The 27,971-nt window shown below is 47.5% G+C and overlaps 2 protein-coding genes across 2 annotated transcripts in view; one reads left to right on the top strand and one right to left on the bottom strand.

Moving 5' to 3' along the window:
- The window catches only part of LOC125428049 (arf-GAP with GTPase, ANK repeat and PH domain-containing protein 2-like), a 110,944-nt gene extending 107,604 nt beyond the window's left edge, over positions 1–3,340 (top strand). The window contains exon 13 of the mRNA XM_048487626.1: positions 164–3,340. Within this exon, the coding sequence (XP_048343583.1) occupies positions 164–370 (207 nt within the window). The 3' untranslated portion in view covers positions 371–3,340. The remainder of the gene's footprint in view (positions 1–163) is intronic.
- On the bottom strand, positions 441–25,098 carry TMEM106C (transmembrane protein 106C). The gene is made up of 14 exons (XM_048487625.1): positions 24,947–25,098; positions 17,951–17,954; positions 17,738–17,876; positions 14,529–14,592; positions 13,010–13,169; positions 12,777–12,917; positions 12,148–12,197; positions 9,518–9,571; positions 7,274–7,415; positions 2,983–3,039; positions 2,757–2,915; positions 2,035–2,196; positions 710–799; positions 441–506 (listed from the first exon to the last, which is right to left on the bottom strand). The coding sequence occupies exons 1-14, from the start codon at positions 25,096–25,098 to the stop codon at positions 441–443; spliced, it is 1,440 nt and encodes a 479-aa protein (XP_048343582.1).
- Between the last annotated feature and the right edge of the window lie 2,873 nt (positions 25,099–27,971).

Below are 27,971 nucleotides of genomic sequence, written 5' to 3'. Positions count from 1 at the left end.
CTGCCCCCAGAAGCAAGGACTGGAGAGGAGAGTAGCCCTCTTTCTTGGCTTGAGGGAAGCGGAGAGTGTCAGGCGCCGCGTGCCAAACCAGTTTTCCAGCCTGTGTGGGAACGCGTGGCAGCCATTTTTCAGCTCTTCCTAATACTCATTCGTTCCTCTGCAGTATGGTTCTGACGTGAAGGCCCGCGACGCTGTGGGGCACACAGCACTCTTCTATGCCCGCCGATCAGGGAACCAGGAGTGCATCGACATCCTCTTGCAACACGGCTGCCCAAACGAAGGCTACAGCACTATCCCCACCCCGAGCATGCGCCGGAAAAGCAGCAGTGCCAGCGTGGGAAGGACCGAGGCCAAGTCTGCCCTGGTGTAGCATTCTGGGAGAAGTGTCTTCCCCATCCCGGTGATGCCAACAGGGGTGCAGCAACTGATGCCTCCTCTCCCTACGGAGACCCACACTCCCTGTTGGCATTTGGGTTCCGTGCCAAGGAGCCTTGGATCATGACTTCCTGTCACGCACAGGATGTGATGGCTGTCGCCCCCTCCCCCTTCCCCAAGCCCTTCTATGACAGCTGTGCTCGGCACCAGCTGCCACACTGGGACTGTGGCTCATGACTTTCCTTTAAGCTGGGTCTCGGGCGCGTTCTGTTGGGGCTACTCTGCTGGGCACGAGGGGAACGGCCATCTCTGCAGGCAAGCAGTTGAAACTTACAGGGGTCTGCAACAGCAGCGTTACCCCCCATGCTTGGCGTGAAGGATCAGGGCCCAGGACTGTTTTGCCCTCTTCCCAGTTAACAGGGACCTTTGGGGTTGAAAGGGGCAAACAGCGGTGTGGGGACTTCTTTTTCCTTTCTTTCAGTGTTTGTAACGAGCTTTGAAGGTGGAATGTAATCAGTGTTATTGGAGTGGCTAAGTGACCCACCTCGACTCACCAGTGGGCATGGAAGTGACAATGGGGGGATTGCAAAAAGGGACCAAGGAGCAGGGGCCAGAAGCTAGAGAGGGAATGTCCCTGCCGTTGTTTTGGTATAAGTGGACATTCTCCCACCCAGCGCTCCTTATCCACCAGCCTTCCTCAGTATTTCAGCATTCAGTGTGCCAGGCTTACCAAACACAGTCGAGCGGCAGGAATTCTAGACACCATCAGCTTTCTCTCTCAAGATCTGCCATCTTCCAGATGCGAAGGCTTGGAGGGAAGAATCCCTGATGCAGTGTATTATCGAAGGCTTTCACGGCCAGACTCAACTGGTTGTTGTGGGCTTTCCAGACTGTGTGGTCTGGTAGATCTTGTTCCTAATGTTTCGCCTGCATCTGCGGCTGGCGTCTTCAGAGGTGTATCTCAGAGAGGTGTGTTACACACTATTCCCAGTGAGAAGGGAATCCCTGCTGCGTTCTGCCTCTGCCTCAGGAGGGGAGAGGAAACGAGGTGGCGGGGGGGGGGGGGGCGTTAAAATTCTGAGCCGAAGCTCCTGTCCTGGAGGCACTCAGCTTCCGTTCTGCATCCACAGTTGAGTTAACTCTTCGACGCCCTGAGGATGAGACGTTATCATGGCCTATCAACAGCCTTTGCAGAGTCAGAGAGGGAAGTCTGGAGAATCCTTTCTTTTTTTTTAGCACCAGCCTCCTGTTTTTCTGGAGAAGCAGAACATGCCTCTGCATCTGCTCCTGGAGGGTTGTTGTGACCCCCCCCCCCCAAATCAAAGGGGTTCCTGTTGGGAAACAGCACTCCTAGTTCCCTATTTTGTGACTCTTTTCTTTGACTGAAATTTCACACGGCTGTAGCGCAGGCCATCAAGAAGACGCTCCGCCGCTGCTCGAGGACAACTGGGGCTTTGCGTGTTCCAAGCCAAGACCAAACGGTCCTCCCCGGGGTAGGACCACATTTATCGACTGGCTTGTCCTTTGGGCGTACTAAGGACAACCATCACGACCACTGTCCTTGCTCCTGATTCAAAACTGCACTGAAGCACGTTCCTTCCTCAGACTCTCCTCGGGCTCCTGGACTGGATCCTTGCACTGAAAAAAATATATATATACATGGTTCCCAAAGGCTCCAGGACGCCTCTCCCTGTCTCCTTGTTCTTCGAAACGCCCCGACCCTTTCAAGCCGTTCAGAGAGGCAGCTAAAAGCTGAAGCAACACATTCCTTCGGTGGCCCAGGAGCAGGACAACCCCTCCGCGCACCCCCTCCCCACGTAGCTAGGGAGACCCTGAGCAACTCTGAGAGATTACCAGGGCAGCACTTGGATGCTGAGTACCCAGCTAAAGCTAGGAGCAGAGCCGCTGAGGAGAGTCCTTCTAATGCGCCGCAGGCCCTGGCTTTTAAAACAAGACTCCTTTTTTTCTAGGGTTCCTTTGTAAAAAGCCCCTTTCTGACTACTGTTTCTAGCTCTGTTTTTAATTTATTGCTTCGTTTTGAAAGCCAGACAAAGGAAAACCTTTCTCTTTTCTCTTTTTCTTTCCTCTCTGGTTTGGCAGCTCTTCTGGTGCAAGTGTTTACAGGCCTCCTGTCCCTCCCTGTGGCAGAGGTGTCCGTGTGGTTGTGAGTGACGTGGTCTCAGGCTTTATTTCAAATCTGTGATCAGGGTAATGCAATGAACTCCCCCCTCCTCTCCCCAGCGTGGGGGAATCTGGGTGGGGTATGAGCAGGCGGCCCAAAGCAGCCACTGCACTGGCTGGGCCGGCCCGTAGAACTCACTTCTAATCCTGCCTGCTTCCCCCCCCCCCCCACACCTTGGGGCTCTGGTGTTTATACCCACTGGAGCTGAGCTTGTGGGCAGTAGGCCCAAGCCCACCCAGGCCACGTCACCCTTCCCCCCTTGTCCCCAGGCCCCCTCCCCTCTGTCCTTCAAAACCTGAACAAGCTCATGAATGTATTGGCAATGGTGTTGCACGAGACCTGTACCCCCTTCTAGCCTCTAGGTGGAGAAGGCAAAGGGCCCAATGACGTGGTACGGCAGGAAGCAGAGAGGGGCCGCCTTGCACCTTGGCGTCAGAGCTCTTCTCCCTGCCTTTGGGCCGCACTGCCTTGGAGACTAGAGCCTGGGGTTGCAGGACAGAAAGGGGGCGTTAGGTCTCGAAGACTGAATGTAATTTACACTGTTTGGGTCCGGCAGTTCGGCACAAGTTCCTAGGGGCTGGGAGAACCTCTTGTGCGAGCCCCAGAACGGAATGGAAATGGGACACCACACCTCCCAGGAATGGCGGGGTGGGGAAGGCGGAGGTGTGCCAGAGCTGATCTCTCCGGCCCTGTGCAGCCATTGTAATCTCTTGGATTGTAATTTGTAAGTATGTGACAATGTAAGAAGATGTAATAACAATGACTGGTTATTCCTTCTTGTGACCGTTGCCTGGTTTTATTTTCCCGTTGAGCAATTCCCAGGGAGGGATCGGAGCAACTCTGTTATCTTTATCCAGGAACGACACAGGGGAAGAAGAGCACAGACACTGGAATGGGGTCCGGGGAGAACAATGAAGCAGGTCAGGTTATCGGGGAAACAAACCCTTTAAGAAAAGACTGAAAGAGCTGGGCGCATTTAGCCTGAAAGACGGAAGAATGATGCAACCTTGGCTGCATCCACATATTGCTGGATCCTGTGCTGTTGTTATGCTGCTCGGTGCTGTTGTCATGCTATATATTTCAGAAGAGGAAGATCCAGGTTAAACAACTGCCATGTGGGTAAGATAAGCCTTGTCTTTCCCCCAGAGCAGTTGTTTAACCTGGCTCTTCCTCTTCTGAAAAATGTGTATGCAGCCCATTCCACACGTTTCAGATATCTGAAGAGCTAGGCCTCTGCTGTCGCAGATGGCAACACAAACTAACAGTAGGCTTGAGCTACAAAAGAGTCGTTTGGTGGACATTGGGAGAAACAGCCTGTTTCCAAAATGAGGTTTGGCTCTACCTGAGCTTGTTTTCGTCACGATTCCATTTTTCATTCCGTAAATGCATTTTGGGGGTATATTTCACCTTAGGAAGTTCTGTGCACACATTGCTAATCGCAAGGGGGGTGGGGTGTTACGCAGCAATGAACCAAGACCTAATGAACTGGGGACAGAACATCCTGGAGAATATGGGGACGGGGAATTAAAGTTCTAATTTTTATTCAGGTTTCTTGCCCAGTACTGGATAAAGACCAGGAACAGGTCTTTTCTTAGGGCCCTTCAAACCCATTGAATTGTTTCTTTTAGTGCTCGAGAGGCACAAACAACAACTCTCGGAACATGCAGAGAGGGATCAAACGGTTCTTAGTTCTGTCGGGTGTGGCTTAACAAGGAGTGAAGGAGAAGAAATGGGAAGAATTGTTCTGCAAGACCTGATGTTCCCTTCCATCGCTTCTTGGCCTTTTGGCTAAGATCAAGTGAAAGAGATGTTACGTTCTTTCCTCCAAGGATCCGCAGTGGCCGTAGGAGGTTAAGAGCTCATGTATCTAATCTGGAGGAACCGGGTTTGATTCCCAGCTCTGCCGCCTGAGCTGTGGAGGCTTATCTGGGGGAATTCAGATTAGCCTGTGCAGTCCCACACACGCCAGCTGGGTGACCTTGGGCTAGTCACAGCTTCTCGGAGCTCTCTCAGCCTCACCTATGAGGATATGAATCCAAACTCCTCCTCTTCTTAAATGCCTGTCAGCAAAGGTGGAGCGCCACGCACATTTCAGCCCCGCTTCCTTCAGCAGGCAAGGGCTAAAGACGCCCTTCCGTCTCTCCCTCCAAAATCAATGGCTCATAAACGCACTTTGAGCAAACTGACACAAACAGCTGTTCCAGGAGGGAAAGCATCGCCAGCTGAGAGTACCCATAAGCACAGCCAGCCTTTCGCAGCAGGGTTTACTGCAGAAATCTCACTTGGGCATTCCATGCAAAACAAGAGGTGGGGGCGGGGGAGACACTTTCTGTAACCACAGCTACTGTGCATACCCTACACTAAAAGTCATTCAACCCATACAGCAAGGAACAAAGTATGCCAGCAGGCGGGGGATGATACATGTGTGTTTGCAGAAAATATACTTTCAGGGAAGTTCCCCATCATAGTTTAAGACAGCGGTTCTCAACCTGAGGGTCGGGACCCCTTTGGGGGTCGAACGACCCTTTCCCAGGGGTCGCCTAAGACTCCCTGCATCAGTGTTCTCCATCAGTAAAATGGAGAAATGTTAGGGTTGGGGGTCACCACAACATGAGGAACTGTATTAAAGAGTCGCGGCATTAGGAAGGTTGAGAACCACTGGTTTAAGACATCTTGGGGGATACCTGGGGGGGGGGGAGGGACAGTACTGCACATACTATACAAGCTGAAAAATATGGACAGCTGTTGTGGGGCTAGTTTAAAACCAAACTTTACAAGACCAAGGGGGCTGTTCTGTGTGTGTGTGAGAGAGAGAGGTCCTGCTCAATAAAATCTGACTGGTCAGACCTTCCCGCCCCCCATGTTAGGTTCAATTGCTTCTTGTTGGTGGTTAAGATCAGAGAGCCCCTGGTTCAAATCCTCTCTGTGCTCTGAAGGTCATGCCAGTGACTTTCCTCTTGGCTTAACATAACCTCACAGGGGAGAAGACAAGAACAGAGCAGGGGGCCTGCGTGTCTCCTCGCCTGAACTCCTGGGAAGAAGGCTGAGAAATTGCCAAAGACAACAGATCCCTTTCTAAGATGAAACCTTGCAGGTGGGGGAACTTCCAATTAAGGCCACACGCCAAAAGCTTAAACACACGTCTGGCTCATTGATTCCAAGAGGAGACATCAAGCATCTGGGCCATCTCCTTCTCTCATTGGAATCAACGGCCCTTCCAAACACTTAACAAAACTGATTGGACTGTTAGTGTTATTCACAGCAAGATGCAGGTTTATGACCAATAACACTGGGCAGAGACCGCGGCGAATCTGCATGGGATTGTAATGGGCAAGCCTTTACCTGCACAAAGGTAACTTCTGCCAGGGGAAGATTTCCACTGATTTCCCCACTCCGTTGTAGACCCCCGCTGTTGCACTCAACACTGTTCCCAAGGATCCAACAACCCCCCAGGAAATATATTTCAGGGAGCAAGGCAGAAAAGGTCCAATTGTGAGTGCAATGCCACTTGTAGTGGTTGGGAGACAGCCCTTTATTTTAGGAATTGGACAGACATTCAAATATTCATCTACAAAAGGCAGCGTCAATTACGACCTCCTGGAGGATTCTGCTACAGCTGGACGTGAACTTAGCCCAGCTGCAGTGCGGAGAGAAAGGAAATCAATTTGCACAGCTCATTGTGGAAGATACATGCCTTTCTTTACAAAGTCTCTTTCCCCCATCCTACTCCCAAGATCCTGCCCAACCTTTCCACTGACTGAAGGGAGAGAGTTTTCACTGATTCGCACTCAGGCTGACCTCCAGTTCCCTCTTATGTCATTCTTGGGGGGTCCCTCATATTTCAGGAGCAATATTTTCACAGGATATGGCAGCAGGCAGAAGAAAGAGGAAGCAAAATCATTTGTTGATGGAAGCCTTTCCATTAATGGAAGTCTTTCCTCACTACCAACCTTCTCCAGAGCTCGTTCCTAAAGAACTCAAAGTTGATGTCAGAAAGAGGCAAGAGCAGATGGCCCTGTATTTTGAAGAAATTTTTAACCCCACACCGTGGAAAGGGGTTAAATCTACCATAGACAGCTTGCCTATGAAGGTCCCCCGTTCTGTTGACGAGAATTCCCAGCCTTCTCCCTCTGCCCTGGCATGATAACAGTTGTCCCACTACAAAACTCCTTTGTTTCTATTGGCTCACGCTAAAGATATTCCCAATTAGCTTATGCTTTACTGTCAAAGGTCATAAAACCAGCACAGAGGAAGTAGGCCCAAGACGACCTCCCCTTGCTTATAGAGATATCTACTTAGTCTATGGCAAGAGAGATGTTGGCAACAATCTTTTCTGGAGTCATTTTACTCCAGAGGCAAAGGTTAAAGCGGGTACAGACGCACTTTGCTTGGTTTCTCAGAGTTAGGACACTTGACAAGGTCTCCTGCAGTAGCAACAGCAATTGGGAGCCCCGTAACAATCTAGAAAACTTTGTGTTGAGGAGATCAAGAGAGAAGCCAAGAAGAACCTGGTCCAACATGGAAGAGAGACGGTCCCACCAACCAAGCAGAAGAAGCACTATACCCTTATGCAGCCCTACCTTCCATTTGACCAAGGGGTACTGCAGTCTTTTTTTCCCCTCTGAGCAACTATGGCACCATTGTGAGCAGCCCTATGGCCATTCAATGAAAGGAACCAGCTTGGTAGGGTCACTGAAGGGCTATCAGCTTCCTCACACTTTGGGCTACGTCTTCTGGAGTTGGCAGTGTGGGATCTGGCCCAGAAGCAGCTGTGGAATTGACACCACAGTCTACATAATGGTGTGTCTCCAAAGAACTTTGAGTTACATGGCAAAGGTAGGAGATCTTCACTGAAGTCCTAAAGGGTGGAAGAAAGGAAAGGGTCAAGAGAAAGAAAAGGGTAGGAGACCGAACTCTCACCCCTTAAGCCAAACGCATTCCCCCCCCCCCCATGTTATATCCATTGCCCCATGCTAGAGAGATTGTCAGGTTATGCATATAAGGTAGTCCATCCCATTTTTCTATAAAGATTCACCATTTAAGATAATAAAAGAAATTCTGTATAGGAAAGCTTTCTTTGAAAAGGAGGAGGAAGAGGAAGGAGGATATATATTTGGATTTATATCCCTACTTTCTCTCCTGTAAGGAGTCTCAAGGTGGCTTACAAGCTCCTTTCCCTTCCTCTCCCCACAACAGACGCCTTGTGAGGTAGGTGGGGCTGAGAGAGTTCCAAAGAACTGTGACTAGCCTAAGGTCACCCAGCAAAAATGTGCAGAAACACATCTGGTTCACCAGATAAGCCTCTGCCATTCACACCAGACAAGCCTCTGCTCTTAACCACTACACCATGCTGGCTCTCATCTCCTGCTTCAACCAATGGCTCGGCAGAAGAATAAAGGTTTTATTAAAACAGATACAGCGGAAGGAGGCGTGGCATCGTCCAGCATTGTCTTTGCTGCAAGACTAACCTGTCAACAATGTAAGTGATCTCTGACATGAATTTAACAGCGTGGGAGATGGATCTGAGCAAGCGGACAAAGCCAGATTGTCGCTCTCATTGCAATGTGGAGTTTTGTGGCAGCAGCACTGAAAAGTAGGCAGCAGCCCGAGGCCCAAACAGCCTTCCACAAGATAAGATCCGAACTCAAGATGTGTGGAAAAAAACCACAAGTAGCAAATGCTTGCTGGAGAGGTGACCCACCACTTGGAGTCAGCCCTCCAGTGTATGCAGACAGGATGTCCCCACCCCTCGTGCGCTCAAGAGACCAGTGGAAAGGGGGTACCAGAGTTCATAGAATTATGCTTCTGAAGGGGGAGGGAAGTACAGTTACTGGAGTGCAGGTGGAGGGGGTTGCTATCCATGTACAAAAACTTAGTTTGTATATGCAGACCGGGAAGCAGAGCATTGCATCATCTAGCAAAACAGGCATTTTGGCCTCCCTGGCCCTTAGCTTTCAGAGCCTGGTAAACAGAAACCTTTAATTCTACCAAGGAATGAGACAAGACTCTGCTTAGGGCTGTGTTCATGACCCCTAATTCCACAAAAGTGCAAAACCAGCTTCCGCAGAAACTCAGCTTGTCAGACAACAGCCAAGTCACACTTCTTGTCCTGGTAAAGGCGCGCTTGAACATGCATACCTGAAGGTGTCCTTGAACTTTCAGAAACCAGGAAAGGGGGCTGAATAAAACTTGTGATGCGGGATGGGAGGTTTCTTTACTGCCATTGCCCATCCCACGACTGACAAAACCAGAAGCCATGCAGCAGATTTAAGGTCGTCTCCGCACGGCAGAATTATACCTGTGTACCACTGGTTTCTTATAATCCTGGTTGGTTTTATCCCCGTTTGTCCGTTCACATGGCTTCGCATTTTGTGAAGGCACCCCTGACAGCAGGCACCCCCCAAATTTCCCCAGATTCTCCTTTTAAATACACCCCCTTCAGCATGGATTTAAAGGGAGGATCTGAGGTCCTCAGTTTAAACATTGAAAGTGATGCTGTTTCGGGGTGGGGGATAATCCATCCCAAAACAGCATCACTTTCAATGTGGTTTTAACTGGGGACCCCAGATTCTCCCTTTAAGGTGGTTTTAAAAGGAGAATCTGGGCTCCCTAGTTTAAACACCATTGAAAGTGATGCAGTTTGGGGGTGGATTCCAGCATCACAGCGGTTGCCCATGGGGGGGATGCAAAACTCAGATTTTCCCTAGCTACGCCTCTGCCTGGAGAGGAGGGCAGAAGGGACGGTTGGCCTGTTGGCTGGGAGCCCAGCCGGTGGGGGGGGCGGGCGGGGCAGGGGAGTCTGCTGTCCCTGGCCTTGGAGAGCTGGTTTTATAAGCACTGAGACCGGGGCGGGGCTTGGTAAGGTGTGGCCACACCCCCAGGGGCGAGTTGGGGCATGGCCCCATTCCCAAACCCCTCCCATAAGAAATCTATACCTACGTCACTGTACATGATACGTACCTCATGAGAATTACAATGTTGTGCACTCTGATTCTGGACAATGTGCAAAAGAAGCTAGAAGACAAAAAGGCAGAGAAATAAATAAATCAATTTTTGAAGTCAATGTGTTACAGTTAGATGCGCAACGTGATGTAATGGTTAAAAGCAGCAGACTCTAATCTGGAGAACCCGATTTGATTCCCTGCTCCTCCACATGAAGCCTATTAAGGGAACTTGGGACAGTCACAGTCCTCTCAGAAATCTCTCAGCCCCACCTACCTCACATGTTGCCTGTTATGAGGCCAGGAAGGGATTGTGATTTCAAGCCACTGAGGCTCCTTAAGGTAGAGAAAAGTAACATTTAAAAACCAGTTCTTTTTTTAATGGAATCCAGCCAAGTAGCCATCTTGTCAACTGTGCCTCCATAGAGAGTTTTTGCTGGGGTGGAGTGGCTCCCAAGCTTCTCAATAAGGAAATCTTGCCATAAAACTTTGTTGCTGAGTGCAAACCATCAACTCCCTGCCCTACACAGGTGGGACTGGTCATTTTTAGACAGGCAATCCCAGAATATGCGTTAGATGTAGTGGCTACACCACACACAGAAATCATCCAAGTCACTAAAGAGCTGTCCAACTTGGGCCTTATCATGCTGAGTTCATCTACATATTGTGGCCTCTCAGCTGCTCGTTTTTGGGGGTCACAGGTTGGCAGTCAAAGGGCAAGAAGATATGGTACCCCTGATGGGCATCTGTAGATGGCTGATAGGTTGTGTTTGACTTGGTGGGTTGTCAGCGCAGCAAGTCTCCTGCTCTGTACTGAAGAAACAATAAAATGCAGCAGGACGCTTTAGATTCTGGATCAGCCCTTGCCACAGACAAGGCCAATATCCCTCAAAACCAACAGGCATCACAGAAAACAAAGGCACGAGTCGGGGTGGTGATTCTAGTAAACCTGAATCTCAAAAGTACCCAGGAAAAGCCAGATTGGCTTTTAATTTATTTAATTTACTGATTTTACAAAAAGGTGTAGTTGGAAGAGCCGAAAACCCTGGTGCCGAAAAAGCCGAATAATCTTTGGTTTTTTCAATCCCTCCTCCCACCCACTGCCACCATTTCCTCTCCCCCATTGACATTTTCCAAAGCCTCTCTGGGGCTTGGAAAATACTGTTGGCAGTTCTCCCCCCTCTCCAGCATGCTGTCCCCCAAGTCCTCACAGGCTTGAAAACTGGGGGGGAGGGGGGAGAGAGAACTGAAAATGTTCAGGTTTCAGGTCTTTTACCGTGAAAATTTTCAGTAACAGACAAATAAAGCAAATGGGTATTGGCTTTATTTGACTTTACTGAAAACCTCCAGGTCAGAGGTCTTCAAACTATGGCCCTCCAGATGTTTGTGGACTACAATTCCCATCAGCCCCTGGCAGCATCGCCAGGGGGCAGGGCTGATGGGAATTGTAGTCCATGAACATCTGGAGGGCCATAGTTTGAAGACCCCTGCTCCAGGTTAAAAAACCTGAACCCCAAATTTCTCGAGCACAAAATGTGCTCACCCCTAGGTGGGATTTGGCAGATTCGCATCACTTCGGCAGAACTGGTTGTTCAAATGGTGCTTGTAAACAACCAGTTGTTAAATTATTTGACCTGAGTGGCACAGGCCCAAGGACCATGAAAGCTTAAGTACTGAGAAGAGTACTGTGTGAGAAGGTGGAGGGAAGAAAAGCAAATTAGAGACGTCTCATGAATTAAATCAGAAGGGCCGACGAGAGGTGTTGAATCAGCAAGCAAATGTTGGTTGGCATGAAGGGCAGAAAGTAAAACTGGTTCATTTAAGAAACTGTGAAGTGTTGTTGTTGTTTTTTAATGACTTGTGTTACAAATGTGTGCCAGGGCCAGAAAAATCAGGTTTGGCATTACAATCATTTTTTCCTTTTGTGTTGGCATAATTTTGCAAAGAAGAAGAAGAGTTTGGATTTATATCCCTCCTTTCTCTCCTGTGAGGAGACTCAAGGAGGCTTACAAGCTCCTTTCCCTTCCTGTCCTCACAACAGACACCTTGTGAGGTACGTGGGGCTGAGAGAGTTCCGAAGAACTGTGACTAGCCCAAGGTCACCCAGCAGGAATGTAGGAGTGCGGAAACACATCTGGTTCACCAGATAAGCCTCTGCCACTCGGGAGGAGGAGTGGGAACTCAAAACCGATTCTGCAGATTAGAATCCACCTGCTCTTAACCACTACACCACGCTGGCTCTCTGTAAAGACAGTATACTAAGCCAGGCCTGTCTGAGAGAAGCTTTCAGATGTGCTCATTATATGTATCTCCTTTGGAATCTAGGGAAGGAAGGAGGCATGGTCTAGCTAGCCTAATCTCCCCAGATCTCAGAAGCTAAGCAAGGTGAGTACTTTGATGAGAGACCACACAGACTCCGCAGAAGAAGGCAGTGGTAAACCACGCCTACTTCTCATTTCTCTTGAAAGCCCCTTGCTGGAATTGACATCAGTTGGTTGCAGCTTGCCATATGTTTGCCATCTTATAGCAAGAGGCCCTGGCTGCAGTTCTCCAGTTGACTGAAGGTGAAAATCTACCCGAGGTAACCGATGTAACAACGGCAGAGCTCAGCTACCATTCATGCAAACATAAGCATCAGTGGTTCCTTACTATGCATAATAAGAAGGTCCACCCATTTTGGACTTCACTGTGAAATTCACCTGGGGAAGGAAAAAAATGGAAGACAAGGTATAAGAAGACTTCTAGCAAACGATATGATACCCCTCCTCCAGCAAGATCCCAGCTCCATATAGGGATGCCAGCCTCCAGGTGGGGCCCCCCAGAATGATGGCTCATCTCCAGACTACAGAGATCAATTCACCTGGAGAAAATGGATGGCCTGGAGGGTGGACTCTCTGTCCTTGTATCCCACTGACCTTCCCAGGTTCCATCCCCCAAACTCTGGGAGTTTCCCAAGTTTAAGGTGACCAGCCGTCCCGCTTTTGGCGGGACACTCACGCTTTTCCGCAATGTGTCCCGCATCCCGCGGGGTTTTAAAATTGTCCCGATTAGGCAATGCGCTCCTGCGGCCGCATGCGCCTCCTGCGCTGCCGCACTGCCTTCTGGGGCGCTTCCCTGTTTCCTGACCGGGGAGCGCCGCAAAAGGCAGTGTGCTCCTGCCCCGCGTTACAGGAGTAAAAATCTGGTCACCTTACCCAAGTTGGATGTAGCAACCCTAACTCTCCCCATCCCCCACCAGGGGCACCTGGCAACCCTAATGTAGTAAGAGAGGGCCGTACCAGCTTCTCGCTCAGTGGCTGGATCCTGGTGACATTGACCATCTGCTGTGTTCCGACCACAGAATTCATGTATTGCACCTGACTGCTCAAGCTAGTTACCGTCACGGAGTAGAAATTGGAGTTTCTGATTCGGAGGGTGACCTGTTTAAAAAGAAAAACCACCTCCGGAAGTGAGAGGTTTCCACAGCGAACCAAAGAAGGCGGAATTGAGTACATGTACATTCGCAAGTTACCGTGATGGTGAGGAGAATGAGGGAGTTCTTTTGGTCCAACCACACCTTCACCACTTGGACGCCATCGTCCTCCACGTGGACTGAATGTGGAAAGAGAAAGAAGACCACCAGCCCAGAAGCCAGGAGGCAGAGCAGCACCGACACCAAGACGTAGAATTTCCTGCAACGGACCAGACAAGGTTAGTAGTTCAGACAGTTGCTGTTGTGTGATAATCTCGCACTAACACAGAGGGTCTAGTCCCGTGGTGGCGAACCTTGGGCACTCCAGATGTTATGGACTACAACTCCCATCAGCCCCTGCCAATTGGCCATGCTGGCAGGGGCTGATGGGAATTGTAGTCCATAACATCTGGAGTGCCAAAGGTTCGCCACCACTGGTCTAGTCAGATGATATGGTGAAAAAGCTCTAGACTCTCATAAACCTTCAGGCACGACTCCAAACTATTTCTATTTTGTAAGTAATTTAGAAATGTGGGGAGCGAGCGAGGGGCAGTTCTGCTCGGGGATGTTGTGTCTGCTCAGATCTGCTTGGCAATGGCATTCCACATAGGAGGCAGCCAGGGGCTGATGGGAATTGTAGTCCTAGAGCATTTGAAGGGTCAGAGTTGCCCATCACTGTTTTAAGGCCTAAATCTCTTCTTTGGGTGTATTTTCTCCTCTCTTCTTTGGGTGTATTTTTAACACCCAGCCTAATGAAGAATTCTGGAAGACTCGGAAGCTTCACATACTCTTGTGCTGTTCCTAACAAAATCTTCATTATGGATGTGGGGTTTGGGGTTTTGTGTGTGTGTGTGTGTGTGTGTGTGTGTGTTTGCTTTGAGCCAACTGTTTTGCTTTGATCTAACTGTTTTGATCCATGCCACAGTAATACATATTTGAACATATTCGGAAACAGGGTTAAGACCCTACACTAGAAGAAGAAGAAGAAGAAGAAGAAGAAGAAGAGGAGGAGGAGGAGGAGGAGGAGGAGGAGGAGGAGTTTGGATTTATATCCCCCTTTTCTCTCCTGTAGGAGACTCAAAGGGGCTTACAATCTCCTTGCCTTTCCCCCCTCACAACAAACACCCTGCAAGGTGGGTGGGGCTGAGAGAGCTCCAAAAAGCTGTGACTAGCCCAAGGTCACCCAGCTGGCCTGTGTGGGAATGCACAGGCTAATTTGAATTTCCCAGATAAGCCTCCACAGCTCAAGCAGCAGAGCGGGGAATCAAACCCGGTTCCTCCAGATTGGAATGCACCTGCTCTTAACCACTACGCCACTGCTGCTAATGTTCTAAGAGCACACCAAGTATTATGAAACAAACCACCAGGGTTTTTATTGGCTTCTTCAGAGGATTAGGAAGGGCTTCAGGTTACTTTTGCACGCAGTTGACTAGAGATGACGGTGAGCAGAAGTCTCTTTGCAGCAAGATCTTTATTTACTTCACTTACACCCTGCTTTTCTCCCCAATTGTGCTTCCATGTCTGTAAAACCTATAGACATGTTCAGTAATACAATTATAAATCCTTCTTTTATACTCACGTCCTCCTAGGTTTTAACCTTTGGTCGTGATAAGGTATCAGAGCCACCAGTTCATTAACTTGGTCTAGGAAGAGAGAGAAGGAAAAAGCAGAAATAGCCCACATGCAACGTTCTCAATGCTGCAGATCTTTGTTTTAGTTTTTCAGCAGGCAGTGCTGTATAGTGGTTAGAGTGTCACAATAAGATCCGCGAGACCTCTGGTTTGAATCCTTTTTGCTGTCAAAATTTCCCGGCTCTGCCATGGAAACTTCCTGGTGACACTGGGCCAAATACACACACTCAGCCTAACCTACCTCACAGGGTTATTGTGAGTATAAAATGGAGGAGGGGTGAATGATATAAACCAGGAGTGGCCAACCAATGGTGCTCCAGATGTTTATGGACTGCAGTTCCCATCAGCCCCTGCCAGCATGGCCATGCTGATGGCAATTGTAGTCCATGATGGGAATTGTAGGGACTGATGGGAATTGTAGTCCATGAACATCTGGAGCACCATAGGTTGGCCACCCCTAATATAAACAGTTGTGTGTTCTCCTTGGAGAGAAAGGGAGGGTATAAATGAAGTTATGTGAAACAATTGAGATGTTCTCTATGTTGCAGGTTAATCCATAAAAACACAGTGACTTTTTTTTCTAAAATAACCTGAGACCAGAGAAGAACAGCAAAGCCTCAATGATTGACAGCATATTCCATTTACAGTCAGTCAGTCAAGTATTTATTGTTTGAGCCATTGGCTATAACAATACAAAAATACATGCAGTTAAAACAGTAACTTAGTTAAAACAATAATTTAAATTAAAACAATAATTTAGTTTTACATTAAAATATAAATTATTAGTGTTCGCAATCTCTAAATTAAAATGCCCCATCAAATATGTCAGATGTTTTTGCAGCTTCTTCAGCTCGTCTCGGCTTCCAATCTCCAGTACCTTTTAAGCAACATTAAGTTCAAACAGCTGCTTTTAAATACTCTTTGCTCAGTAGAGTTTCCTTTAGCCAGGGCAAAAGCAGAGAGCTTCATCCTTATAAGAAACATAGGAATCAACATCAGATAATAAGAAAATCAGTTTCTCATCATCGGACAAAAAGGCTGTCCTAGGTAGTATTGGCTCCAAAAACCTTTTCCTTATTTCAGAATATAAAGGACAGGAGAGCATGTAGTGGAAGAGATCCTCAGGCTCTTGTTTTCCACAGAGACAAAAGCGCTGAATATTCCATTTACAGCATATTCCAGTAAGACAGTACAGTGGCAGAGGACTGAACAAATGAATGGTATTTTTCCCATCTCCATCTTGCTAACTATAGGTGACATCAACCCAAACTGAAGAAGGGAAAAACTACCGGTACTGAGAAACAGAGTCCAGCTTAGTAGACCTTTCAGTTAAAACATGATTAATGGAGCCATGACCCAGGTAGGCCTGCCTAACCAAATCTCCTAAGATCTCAGAAGTTAAAAAGAGACAACCCTGGCAAGTATTTGGATAGAAGAAACCTCCCAGGAATACCAAGGTCGAGACATAGAGGAAAGCCCTGGCAAACCACCTCCGAATGTCTCTTGTCTTGAAAACCCCACTAGGCGGACACCATAAGTCAGATGGAGATCACACAGCTGTAGCTGAGATGGCACTAGGACAGTGATGGCGAACCTTTTCAAGACCGAGTGCCCAAATTGCAACCCAAAACCCACTTATTTATCGCAAAGTGCCAACACGGCAATTTAACCTGAATACTGAGGTTTTAGTTTAGAAAAAAACGATTGACTCTGAGGCGTTTGTTACTCGGGAGTAAGCTTGGTGGTAGTCGGTGGCTTTGCTTTGAAACAACCGTGCAACTCTTCCAACAGGTGAATCATGTCCCTAGGAGGGTTTACTCAGAAGCAAGCCCTATTGCCAGCAACCAAGCTTACTCCCAGGTAAAGGATCGCACTTTAGTTCTTCACATGAAAATCAGTGGGGTTTAACAGCACTTAACAGGGTTAACTACACTGCTTCCCCAAAACTAGTTCTTAGTTTTAATGCTAATAATCGAGCCCAGCGGCCCAGGCCAGTCTAGATGTGTGGGGGGGCACTCTGTTTGTGCATGCCCACAGAGAGGGCTCTAAGTGCCACCTCTGGCACCCGTGCCATAGGTTCGCCACCACTGCACTAGGATCTACACTCCCACCCATTAGTCTACCCTCCAAGCCATAGAGGGGCAGAAGTTGACATTCTGCCACAACAGACAATATGAGGTTGGCCGGATTGAATCCATTGAAGACCCTACCTGTGGAATAACCAGGCTACAGGAAAATTCTCCCAGGGCCTTCAAATTTAGAGAATTCCTCCCACCCAGTATGGCACTGATGATTCTATTGCAAACACCACAGTAGCAATGAATACATAACTGTAGAAGGAAGTGTCACAGCTATTCTACAGCACTAGGGGAGATTAATTATTTTCCTGATGGACAGTGCCACCCCCATGTGGGGAACAGACAAGTAGCTGTATCGTGTTTCTTCTTGCCCCATCAGGATTTATAGTAGTGATTGTTGAGGGAGTTTAAGGAAACCAGCACCATGTCCCTGATGCATATATTTTTCCTCCCTCTTCTCCAGTACACCTATCACCTGCCTCCCCATTCCCATTATTGACTTCAATCACCTTGCATAGCCTAGCTCAGGGGTAGGGAACCTGCAGCTCGAGAGCCGCATGCGGCTCTTCTGCCCTTGCACTGCGGCTCCATGAGCCGAGCCGCTGGCCTCCCATCTCTTGCTCTCGCCTCTGCAGGCAGGCAGGGCGTGGCGACATCTTCACCGCTGCCCGGGCGTCAAGCTGGCTGCGCCCACGGGCTTCCTCTCGCCTCGGCCTGCTGGAGCAGGGTGTGGAGCTGCTTTTCTCGGGCGGCCGGCGCAGGCCGAGCCTCCTGGGTCCTCATTTTTTGCCTCCGCCCTGCAGGCAGCAGGGCGGACGCATCCATGCGCTTCTCAGAATGAGCGGAGTAAAAACTAAAAAAACCCAATATATACAGTGTTATCTTTATTTTAAATGTCAAAAATTATTTGCGGCTCTAAGTGTTTTCTTTTCCCATGGAAAACGGGTCCAAATGGCTCTTTGAGTGTTAAAGGTTCCCTACCCCTGGCCTAGCTCTTAACTCTGCCCCCTACTTCCACCAAGATGAAGAGGTCAGATAAAAGCTACACAGACAGATAAAAGCTACAGAGACTTCTTTACCTGGGGGGATATAGCCAATGCCCTGGCAGGTGGGGCAGGTGATGCCGTCCTGCCCAGTGAATTCCACGTAAGGGAATTTGGCAATGTCTTCCTCCCAATCCCTGCAGTCCGGGAAATCATCTTCATCTGTTGCCGACCACTTAGGGGAGGGGGAACTAGACCTCAGAGATTGCCCAGACCCCATGAAAACAGATAGGAGGGAAACAATCTCACGTATCTGCAACGGCAACACAAGAATTAATCCAAAAGTCAGACTGGTCCCCAGTTAGTTCCACTTCTGGAGATATCATCCGTGATGCATTTACGTATCTCAAGCTAAAAAAAAGTTAAGAGCCCTCCACCAAGAGAAAGAATTCTGAAGCTTGTTCACATCTGCACCATTTCTTTTAATTCATTTTGGTTCTAATAGACCCAGGGGTGGGGACAAAATAGCTAGTCAAAATAAAAACCCATTATTAACTAGTAGAAGTCTTTCCTTTTTAAAAAAATCCGTGATTTTAATAGGTTTTGCCCATAAACTTGTAAACATTTTTTTCGCCATAAGGTTTAGAAACAAGATTCCTTGCCCCCCCCCCCCCCCCCCCCAAAACACTGAAGCTCAGTTTCTCAGGAAAGTGGATCCGGTGCCTCAACTTCACTTTCTGATCTTCAGCTATGCAGGCCTGGCATTGTGAGTTCCCCTTGGCAACTCAAACAAACACAGAAATATACAGAGCGACATTATATTCATGTGTACAGCTCAAATAACTTTTTAGTCCTCTGTCTCCATTGGTGCCTCCATGTGGAAAAGCTCTAAGACAGCTTTAAACACACGTATCAGGATTCTGAGCTAGCCGACAGCACTACAGGAAGGTTGATTTACAGCTGCATCCCAATCTTCTAGTACAGGGGTCTCCAGCCTGTGGCCCTCCAGATGTTCATGGACTATGATTCCCATCAGCCCCTGCCAGCACAGCCAACTGGCAGAGCTGATGGGAATCATACTATAGTCCGTGAACATCTGGAGGGCCATAGGTTGGAGAACCCTGTACTAGTACTTCCCAATGCATACTTGATTTCTGTTTCACACATTCATGCTTGCCATGTATCAGGTGCATATTAAAAATGTTGTACTCTAACGTAGACAGAGAAATACAAACTAGGTAGAACCAGAGAATCAGGAACAACAAAGGAAACTGCCTTTTCCACCCAAACATAGAGCCACTGTAATGTAGTGGATAGTATCAGAGTAGGATCTGGGTGATCCAGGTTTGAATCTTCACTTTGCCGAAGCTTAATCTGCCTCACCGGGTTATTGTTGCTTGGATAAAATGGAGGGGAGAAGCAGGTTTGGGTCCACTTTGAAAAGTAAAACAGGGTATTTACATCTAAATAAATATTGTCCCGCTCCCTAAGAACGCTTCCCTTTGCTCATGCCTGACCAACTTCAATCCCTTCCCATTTATCTGAGGCCCCTTCTGCACATGCAGAATAATGCCCTTCCAATCCACTTTCACAATTGTTTGCAAATGGGTTTTGCTATTCCGCACAGTAAAATCCAGTTGCAAAGTGCATTGGAAGTTGATTGAAAGTGCATTATTCTGCATGTGTGGAAGGGGCCTCAGTTCCTCCACCGTCACACTAAAAAACAGACTAGTTATTCTTTCTTTTTCCATTTCTCTGAGACCCCTTCCGCACATGCAGAATAATGCATTTTTGATCCACTTTCACAATTGTTTCCAAGTGGATTTTGCTATTCTGCACAGTGAAATCCAGCTGCAAAGTGCATTGAAAGTGGATTGAAAGTGCATGTGCAGAAGGGGCCTGAGTTTCTCCCCTCTCTCACATAAAAAAACAGATTATTCTTTCCCATTGAAATGCTAGCCATCCAAATGGGCACCTGATAGTACCTCAGTGTGGTGTACAACTCTGCACAATACACACTGATCCTTTTACAAAATCCTAGACAGAGAAGATCTGGCCAGATCAGGAAGGAGCAGCAAAGATTGCTCTGGTGGTACACAGATCTCCAAGCAGTGGTTTACTTTCCCCCCATAGGTACAGTTAGTAGCCATTTCTTTATATAGTAGAAACTGAAGGGGGTACACCAGGATGGGGAAATGCCACTGGGGTAGAGGCCAGTCTCCTGCCTGCCCTCCCCAGCCACATAGTGTCGAGAGTTTCTCTGACATGTGAAACAGGATATTGGGAGAACAGGACAAAATACTGAGAACTGGCTTTTGGAAAGTGATCACGTCATCATTTCCAAACTTCCAGTAGCTAAAATGCACTCCCCCCCTCCCCTTCTCACCTAAAAAATGGAGAAATGAGTGTTTACACCTTTAAATGGCCATTTCAAGAGTTTAAGACATCAAGAATTATTCCGTCTCGGAAGCGCTCACCAACTACATTTCCATAAAACTCACACTTTTACACACATCCGACAATTGGAAGAAAAAGAGTGAAGAGGAGTTTGGATTGATATCCCCCCTTCCTCTCCTGTAGGAGACTCAAAGGGGCTGACAATCTCCTTGCCCTTTCCCCCCCCCCCCCAACAAACACCCTGTGAGGTAGGTGGGGCTGAGAGAACTCAGAAGAACTGTGACTAGCCCAAGGCCACCCTAGATAAGCCTCCACAGCTCAAACCCAGTTCCTCCAGATTAGAATGCACCTGCTCTTAACCACTACGCCACTGCTGCTCTCTTACTAGTCACTGAACAAAGAGATGTACCATGCATGATCTACTCATACCCCAAGAATATCATGGCAGAATCATCCAATAATGCACACATTGTGGTTGGTTTGTAGTGGCATTGTAGTGTAACGTTTTAATGCTAATATTTTACATTTGTTACCTGTCTTATGTTGTTTTAAACTAATTTAATGTAATTAATGTAATTTAATGTAAGTCCTTTTGGATTAGTGGGAACTAGAAAAATCCAATCAATAAATTAAATAAAAACAACACTTGAGCAGCACAGGTAGACCAGAGCAAGGAATCACGCAGAGTCACAACAGGCAGACTCTCCTATGGATACCTGTTTTAATTTAATGCCTGAAGACACAGCATGTGTATATGAGATGGCACAGGTAGTACAACACTGATGATATTGGGTCAGAGAGATTCAGACTCAAATACCCACCCAGCCACAAAGCTTGCTGCCTGACATAGGGCCCGCCATCCTCATTCAGCTTAGCCAACCTCCCAGTTCTGTTGTGAGGGCGGAGCCGCAGTTCAATACTAGAGCATCTTCTTTGCACACAGAAGATCCCATATTCAGTCCTCAAGTTAAAAGGATCAAGTGGCAGGTGATGCAAAGGACCTCTTCCTAAGATCCTGGAAACCCACTGACAGTTAAGAGTAAACGATACAGACCAATGGTCTGACTGAAAAGATGTCACCCACCCGAGATGTTTTCAGCAAAACAGTAGCCCTTAGCCTTCAGACACCCTCCCCCACCCCAACAGACATTCACCTGCAACAACCACAGCAGCGTCACTAATACCAACTCACCTTTCCAACACTCACGCAGGTGGTTTGGCCTATATTAAGCCTCCAAAGGCCTGTCCCTTTATCTAGTGTGCTTTGTGGAGTAAGTGTTTTTCCCCCTAGTGCACCTCTAGAGGCTCCTGTGGCCACACTTACGAATAAAGTAAATTTTAAAAAGCTTGTTCCTGTCTGTAATATTGTTGGGGGTTTTGTGTCTTTTATGAAAGGTATGTGGGAGCCCTGAAATCATCCAGGGTAAAACCAGAGTGGCTGTGCCGGCATTGCATAGAATGTACACAATCATTATAAAGGGGATTTGGCTTTATCCAAATGCCTTAAATAACTGGTCAATTAATCTGAAGTAAAACCTGTGCTGTTATAAGCAGGTGTGTTAATGGAATATATAGAAGCATTGAAAAGACACATTGAAAAAAGAGGCACTGCTGATTTTAAACTGGTTTTACTCTGGATTAATGCGTCTGTGCGCTATCATTGTGGCGCTCTCCGTCATTGTGGCATTCCTTTCTAATGATAGTGACACACATTAAGCAGAGCATTGTGTGTTATAATGGCAGTAACAGCATGTACGGATATTCTTGCTAGTTTAATCTGGATTTATGAGTCAGACGGTTATCAGCTTCTGCACTTTCACTTGCAAACATGGGTGGGATAAATGAGTGTGATGACTCTACTTTTAACCCCTTATTCACCTTGCATCCCTTGCTGAGGTTGGGAGTCAGAAGAATGAGGTAGTATACTGGACTATGGGGGCTGTAACAGTTTTCGAACCTTATATAAAATAGCTGCATTTGAGTCCAGTGGCCCCTTACAGGCCAGAAGGATTTTCAGGTTATAAAAGCTTCCTTCATCAGATATAAGGGAGCTTTGACTCTGGCAAGATTATACCTCAAAAATCTTATTGGTCTCAAGTTACCACTGGTCTCAAACCTAACTGCAGACCAACAGGAACATACTCTGAAACTATCATTATGTAAAATAAAATCCTAGCAAATAGAAAACTAGCCAGGAACAGGCTAGCATACTAGGTTAGTTCTTTTCTCCTTGATGAGCCATTTTTCTATGAACAATTTTGGTTCTCTGTGTTGTGTCTACATGCCACTGAATTCAATAGAACTTACTCCCATGTAAGTGAATATGTGTTACAGCTTCAGTTTTTTACAGAAGGGAGTAGTGTTATTTATTTAAACTTTCTTTAAAAAATCTCAGGCCCCTTCCGCACATGCAAAATAATGCGTTTTCAAACCACTTTCACAACTGTTTGCAAGTGGATTTTGCCATTCCGCACAGCTTCAAAGAGCACTGAAAGCAGTTTGAAAGTGCATTATTCTGCATGTGCGGAATGAGCCTCAGTCTCTCAGCCACAGTTTCTTAAGCAATGTAAAACATCTTTAAAACACATAATGAGGGGAGTGTAAACTAGCTACTTCCTTAAGTTCGGCATCTAAATACTGAGCCTGAATAATCTTACTTAATTTTAAAAATGTATGAATGAACTGATAATTTGCTGGTCTTGAATGGTATCAACATCTATCTGAAGCAGCCATTCACAAGGGCAAAACCTGCTACACTGCTATATTCTGTTCCACAGAAAGATGATTGTTCAGTCACTTGAGGTGCAGCAGCCGATAAAATTGTATGCTTCCGCATTAGGATATAGTCCCAAACAAATATGAGACTTATCATTTATTTGAATGCAGTGCTTTTGTCAAAACGATTATTTTGTCCATTATTGAACGTGATACTTCGATACAAAAGCATATATGCTAAAAATATATATTTTTACTTTCAAACAGAGCGGGGAAGCAGGGCTAGGCAGGCACTAGGACCCAGGCAGAGCATTCTACAACAAAGAAGGTCCCGCATGCTTTTGTTCTGTAGCAGAGGAATAAACAATCTGTTCAAGGCATTAATGGCTCTTAAGGACTGCTGCCTGTAAGAATAGTATCAGAGGGTAGTCGCTATGGTGGTCTGCAGTAAAACTGGCTGAAGGAAGTCTTGACTCTCAAAAGCTTATACCCCTCCCCCCAAACTCACTGGTCTCTAAGGTGCTACTGGACTGGACGTGAATCTAGTTGACTGTGGGGAGAATTTCTTCTTCTTAAAGAGTCTTTCTCTGTCCCCCCCACCCTTAATTCTGAGGTTTTGGAACAGTTTATTCTTGAGGTTCAGAGTTTGATGGGGCTATTTCAGATGGGCTATTCAGATGAGCTGGCAGAGGGCTGGGATACCAGGCTCTCTGAAGGCTCATTCCGCACACGCAGAATAATGCACTTTCAAGCTGCTTTCAGTGCTCTTTGAAGCTGTGCAGAATAGCAAAATCCACTTGCAAACAGTTGTGAAAGTGGTTTGAAAACGCATTATTTTGCGTGTGCGGAAGGGGCCTGAAGCCATTGAGGCTGTCGCTCCTTGGTATTGTGTCTTTTCAAGCCTGAGAGTACTTGGTGATTTTTTTAAAAAATGCATCTCAGGCCTTCTTTTCTTTCTGGTCTGCTGTGCAAAATATTTACATCCCAGCCATTATTCCCTTTCCCCCCACAGAGAAAGCTACTGAAGCTCAAAGAATGTGCTGGAAAGAGGGGTGTTTTAAACTGGGAGGTGAGGGGCTGAGGAATGATCCTGTGAAAAATATCTCATCCCCTTTTGACTCCTCAGTCTAAAACGTCATTCTTTCCCTGGAAGACACTAGTCCTGTGCACACATTTTCAGTGAATACATGTCCTAAGACAGCTAGTGTGTCTTTCTTTAAAAAATGAAACTTCCTTTTAAAAATAAAACCGGTACCTGGATAAAATGTGGGGTTTTAGTTTTTCTTTAGCATTAGGTGCATGGAACGCCGTGTGAGAAGTGCTCAAAGGACATACAAGGAAAAATATTGCACACTTTACACAGACTGTACATACATAAAGACAGGGTATGCATGAAGTAAATAAATAAATATCACACACAGGGCTCCTGAGAGAGGCTGAAAATATGAGACTTCCAGATATGAAACATGGCGGGCATTGGCCGATAACCTTGGTCACCTCTTCGATTCACAAGGTTCATTACACTTTCCTCAAACATTCACAAGATGGCACCAGATGTTACCAAATGGTATGGAAAAGTTGTGCGTTCCGCCGAATGAGCTGGAACGGAGAGAACTATGAGCCAGTTGCTTCAAACACGGTTCGCTTTACACTCCTCTACACTTGACAAACTCTGTTTTTGTTGAGCTGCGATATTAAGATTAAAGTTAGTTGAAAAACATTTGCTTTTGTTGCCTTAACAAGCACGCAACATCTCTCTCTGAGAAAAGCCGTATGAGAACTACTTTTTGGCCACTGACTTAAGGCATAGCTGACTTAGGGAACAGGGTTTGGAGTCCTGGAGTCCAGAAATGTAAGCTGCAGTACTGCAGTCAAAGCGCGGGTCACAACTTGAGTTCAATCCCGACAGAAGTCAGTTTCAGGTAGCTGCTGAAGGCTGAGTCACCCTTCCACCCTTCCAAAGTTGGTAAAAAGAGTACCCAGCCAAAGTGAAGGTGACTAGGGAAGGCAATGGCAAACCACCCCATAAACATAACCTGCCATGTAAACATCATGATGTGACGTCACCTCGTGGGTCAGTACCTTTACCTTTAGGGTTTTCAAGACAAGACATCTTTGCAGGTGATTTGCCATTACCTGCCTCTGCATCATGACCAGTGGCATACCTAGGCAAACTGGCGCCCTGGGCCAAACCTGAGTTTGATGCCCGCCATGGGTGGAGCAGCCCGGCAGCTGCACTCATTCTTCCCAGATGGCCCCAGCAGCCCAAGTTCACTGGAGGCGAAGCTCCTCCGTCCTCTTGCTCTGCCTCTGGTGGCTTGTGGGCCACCGTACAGAGTGGGCATGGCTTAGTCAGAGTGGGTGGGGCTTAGAAATCAGGCGCCCCCACATGACTAAAAATTTCTGCGCCTTGGGCAACTGCCCACTTTGCCCAATGGGCGGTGTGCCACTGATCATGACCCTGATATTCCTTAGAAATCTACCATCCAAATACTAGCCAGGATCAGGGCTGAGAGTATGCAACTGGTCCACCACACTGGTTCTACTTTTCATGAGAGGCAATTTCATTTCATTTCATTTCGTCAATTTAAATGCTGCCTTTCCCCTCCCAGACTCAGGGCAAATTCCAGCATATAAAACCATCAAACATACATTGAATACGTTAAAACATAGATCAGTGATGGCGAACCTTTTCGAGACCGAGTGCCCAAATTGTAACCCAATACCCACTTATTTATCGCAAAGTGCCAACACGGCAATTTAAAAAGGTTTTAGTTTAGAAAAAATGGTTTGGCTCAGAGGCGTGTGTTACTCAGGAGTAAGCTTGGTGGTAGTTGGTGGCTTTGCTTTGAAGCAACCATGCAACTCTTCCAACGGGTGAATCACGGCCCTAGGAGGGTTTACTCAGAAGCAAGCCCCATTGCCAGCAACTGAGCTTACTTCCAGGTGAAGGATCGCGCTTTAGTTCTTCACATGAAAATCAGTGGGGTTTAACAGCGCTTAACAGGGTTCCCTACACTGCTTCCCCAAAACTAGGTGTTAGGTTTAATGCTAATAATTGAGCCCAGCGGCCCAGGACAGCCTAGATGTGGGGGGGGGGACTCTGCACGTGCCCACAGAGAGGGCTCTGAGTGCCCCCTCTGGCACCCGTGCCATAGGTTCGCCACCACTGACATAGATGATGACTAAATATCTTGGTTTGTGGTATAATTTGGGAGCTTCTGGTTGAAACAGGAGAAACTGTTAGCAGAGTGTGTAGTTAGTACAAACTGAAGCAGAGACAGTTAAAGAAACAAAGGAATTTGTTTATGAGTTAACATTGCCGGTGGAATGCTTAAGCATCCCAGCTACATGGCTGATGAGAGGGGAAAAGAGTGTGAAGTGTGTGAAGAAGCATCAAGCTGCCGCTGACTTCTGGCTCCTCCCGCCAGGCAAATTAGAAGCAGAGGTGGTTTGCCATTGCCTTCCTCTGCACAGCCTTCCTTGGTGGTTTCCCTTCCGAGTACTGACACTGCTTATCTTCCAAGATCTGATGAGACCAGGTGATGCTGTGTCACCTTCCCTCGTAGTTGCCAACGACAGCTAAGGGAGTTCCTGGAAATTTTGCGCGAGGGCTTTGGTGTCATGGCTCAGCTTGCTCTGGCTGGGGACTCCTGGGAGGAAGACTCGGATGGAGAGTTGAGGACAGTTTTGGTTCCAGATTCCCAGGCACTGCCTGTAAACGCAGAGCCTGAGTAGTCACACGCACACGTCTCCAGAGCCCCAGGAGCAATGCAGGAGGAGACTGGGTGCCAGTTTACAACAAAAGAGACGCAGCACCGGGTGAGCAGCTATGGGGTGAGCAGAACTGGAAGCAAAGTCTTTGCAGGAGCCAGTAAAGTAACCCAGCTGCAAGAGGCTATTGTACTAGCGCAGTGAGTGGTTGGCTGGCTATAACAGAAAGGTTGCAGCTGAGCTAGCATGTGGCAGTTTGCAGGTCACCGTTTCTGTTTCTAGCCTTGTCTTGGTTTCAGGCTCTGTGTCCTCATTAAGGCTCCTTCCGCACATGCAGAATAATGCACTTTCAATCCACTTTCAAGGCACTTTGAAGCTGGATTTTACTGTGCGGAATAGCAAAATCCACTTGCAAACAATTGTGAAAGTGGATTGAAACTGCATTATTCTGCATTTGCGGAAGGGGCCTATACAACTGAACCCACTAAGAACTGTGTCCGGACTATCCTTGGTTCCTGGGGGTTTGTCTATGACATTAGGAAGGGTACAGTTTGGGGAGAGAGCTCAACAGAGAGATCAAGCCACAGAATCTGCTCCCCCCTCCCCCCCAAAGCTGCCATTTCCTCTAGCATGTGGCAGCGGTTACGAGCAGTGAACTCTAATCAGAAGAACCAGGTTTAATTCCCCACTCCTCCACGTGAGCAGCAGATTCTAATTTGGTGAACCAGGTTTGTTCCCCCCCCCCCCCCCACACACACACAGAATATGCCTGCTGGGTGATCTTGGGATAGTTCCAGTTCTTCGAGAACTCTCTGAGTCCCACCCAGTGGTGGGATCCAAAAATTTTAGTAACAGGTTCCCATGGTGGTGGGATTCAAACAGTGGCGTAGTGCCAATGGGGCTGGGCGGGGCACGACGTGGGCGTGGTCGAGCATTCCGTGGGCAGGGCATTCCTGGGTGGGGCTGTGGCAAGGACGCAGCCACTGCGCCAGTCCTTGGGTGGGAAACGAATGCATGCAGGCGCAGGCTGCCACGCACGCCAGTGCACCTCCTGCTAGACTGCTTCAAGTTTTGCGCGCTACTGCTGAGGAGCGGAGGTGGGGCGTAACTAAGGCAAAAATCACGTGGCAAAATCACCAATTAGTAACCCCCTCTCGGCACACAAAAATAATTAGTAACCTACTCTCGGGAACCTGTGAGAACCTGCTGGATCCCACCTCTGGTCCCACCTATTTCACAAGATGTCTGTTGTGGGAAGAGGAGAGGAAAGGAGTTTGTCAGCAACTTTGAAACTCCCTGCAGCTGAAAAAAGTGGTGTATAAATCGAAGCTTCTCTTCCTCAGCCAGAGTAACTGATCACTATAGTCTGGAATGCAATCGTGTCCCCCTGAATTTTCTCCCAGCAACCCTGGTAAGTCTGTGTTCGGGCACTTCTTTTTGTCTTCCAGAAACATTAAGTGTGGGTCCGTCTCCACATTAAGATATCGTAAATACTGAATTGGTA

The sequence above is a fragment of the Sphaerodactylus townsendi genome, linkage group LG03 (genome assembly GCF_021028975.2).
Source record: "Sphaerodactylus townsendi isolate TG3544 linkage group LG03, MPM_Stown_v2.3, whole genome shotgun sequence".
Lineage (NCBI taxonomy): Eukaryota > Metazoa > Chordata > Lepidosauria > Squamata > Sphaerodactylidae > Sphaerodactylus > Sphaerodactylus townsendi.
This window is presented reverse-complemented; position numbering and strand designations above follow the sequence as displayed.

Coding starts and splice junctions, on each gene's coding strand:
- TMEM106C (XM_048487625.1), bottom strand. CDS start 25,098: ATGCCCACTCTGTACGGTGGCCCACAAGCCACCAGAGGCAGAGCAAGA. Junction 3,040..7,273: donor CAGAAGACGTAGCCCAAAGT/GTGAGGAAGCTG, acceptor CTGCAACCCCAG/GCTCTAGTCTCCAAGGCAGT. Junction 800..2,034: donor CTGGAGCCTTTGGGAACCAT/GTATATATATAT, acceptor TCAACCCCAAAG/GTCCCTGTTAACTGGGAAGA.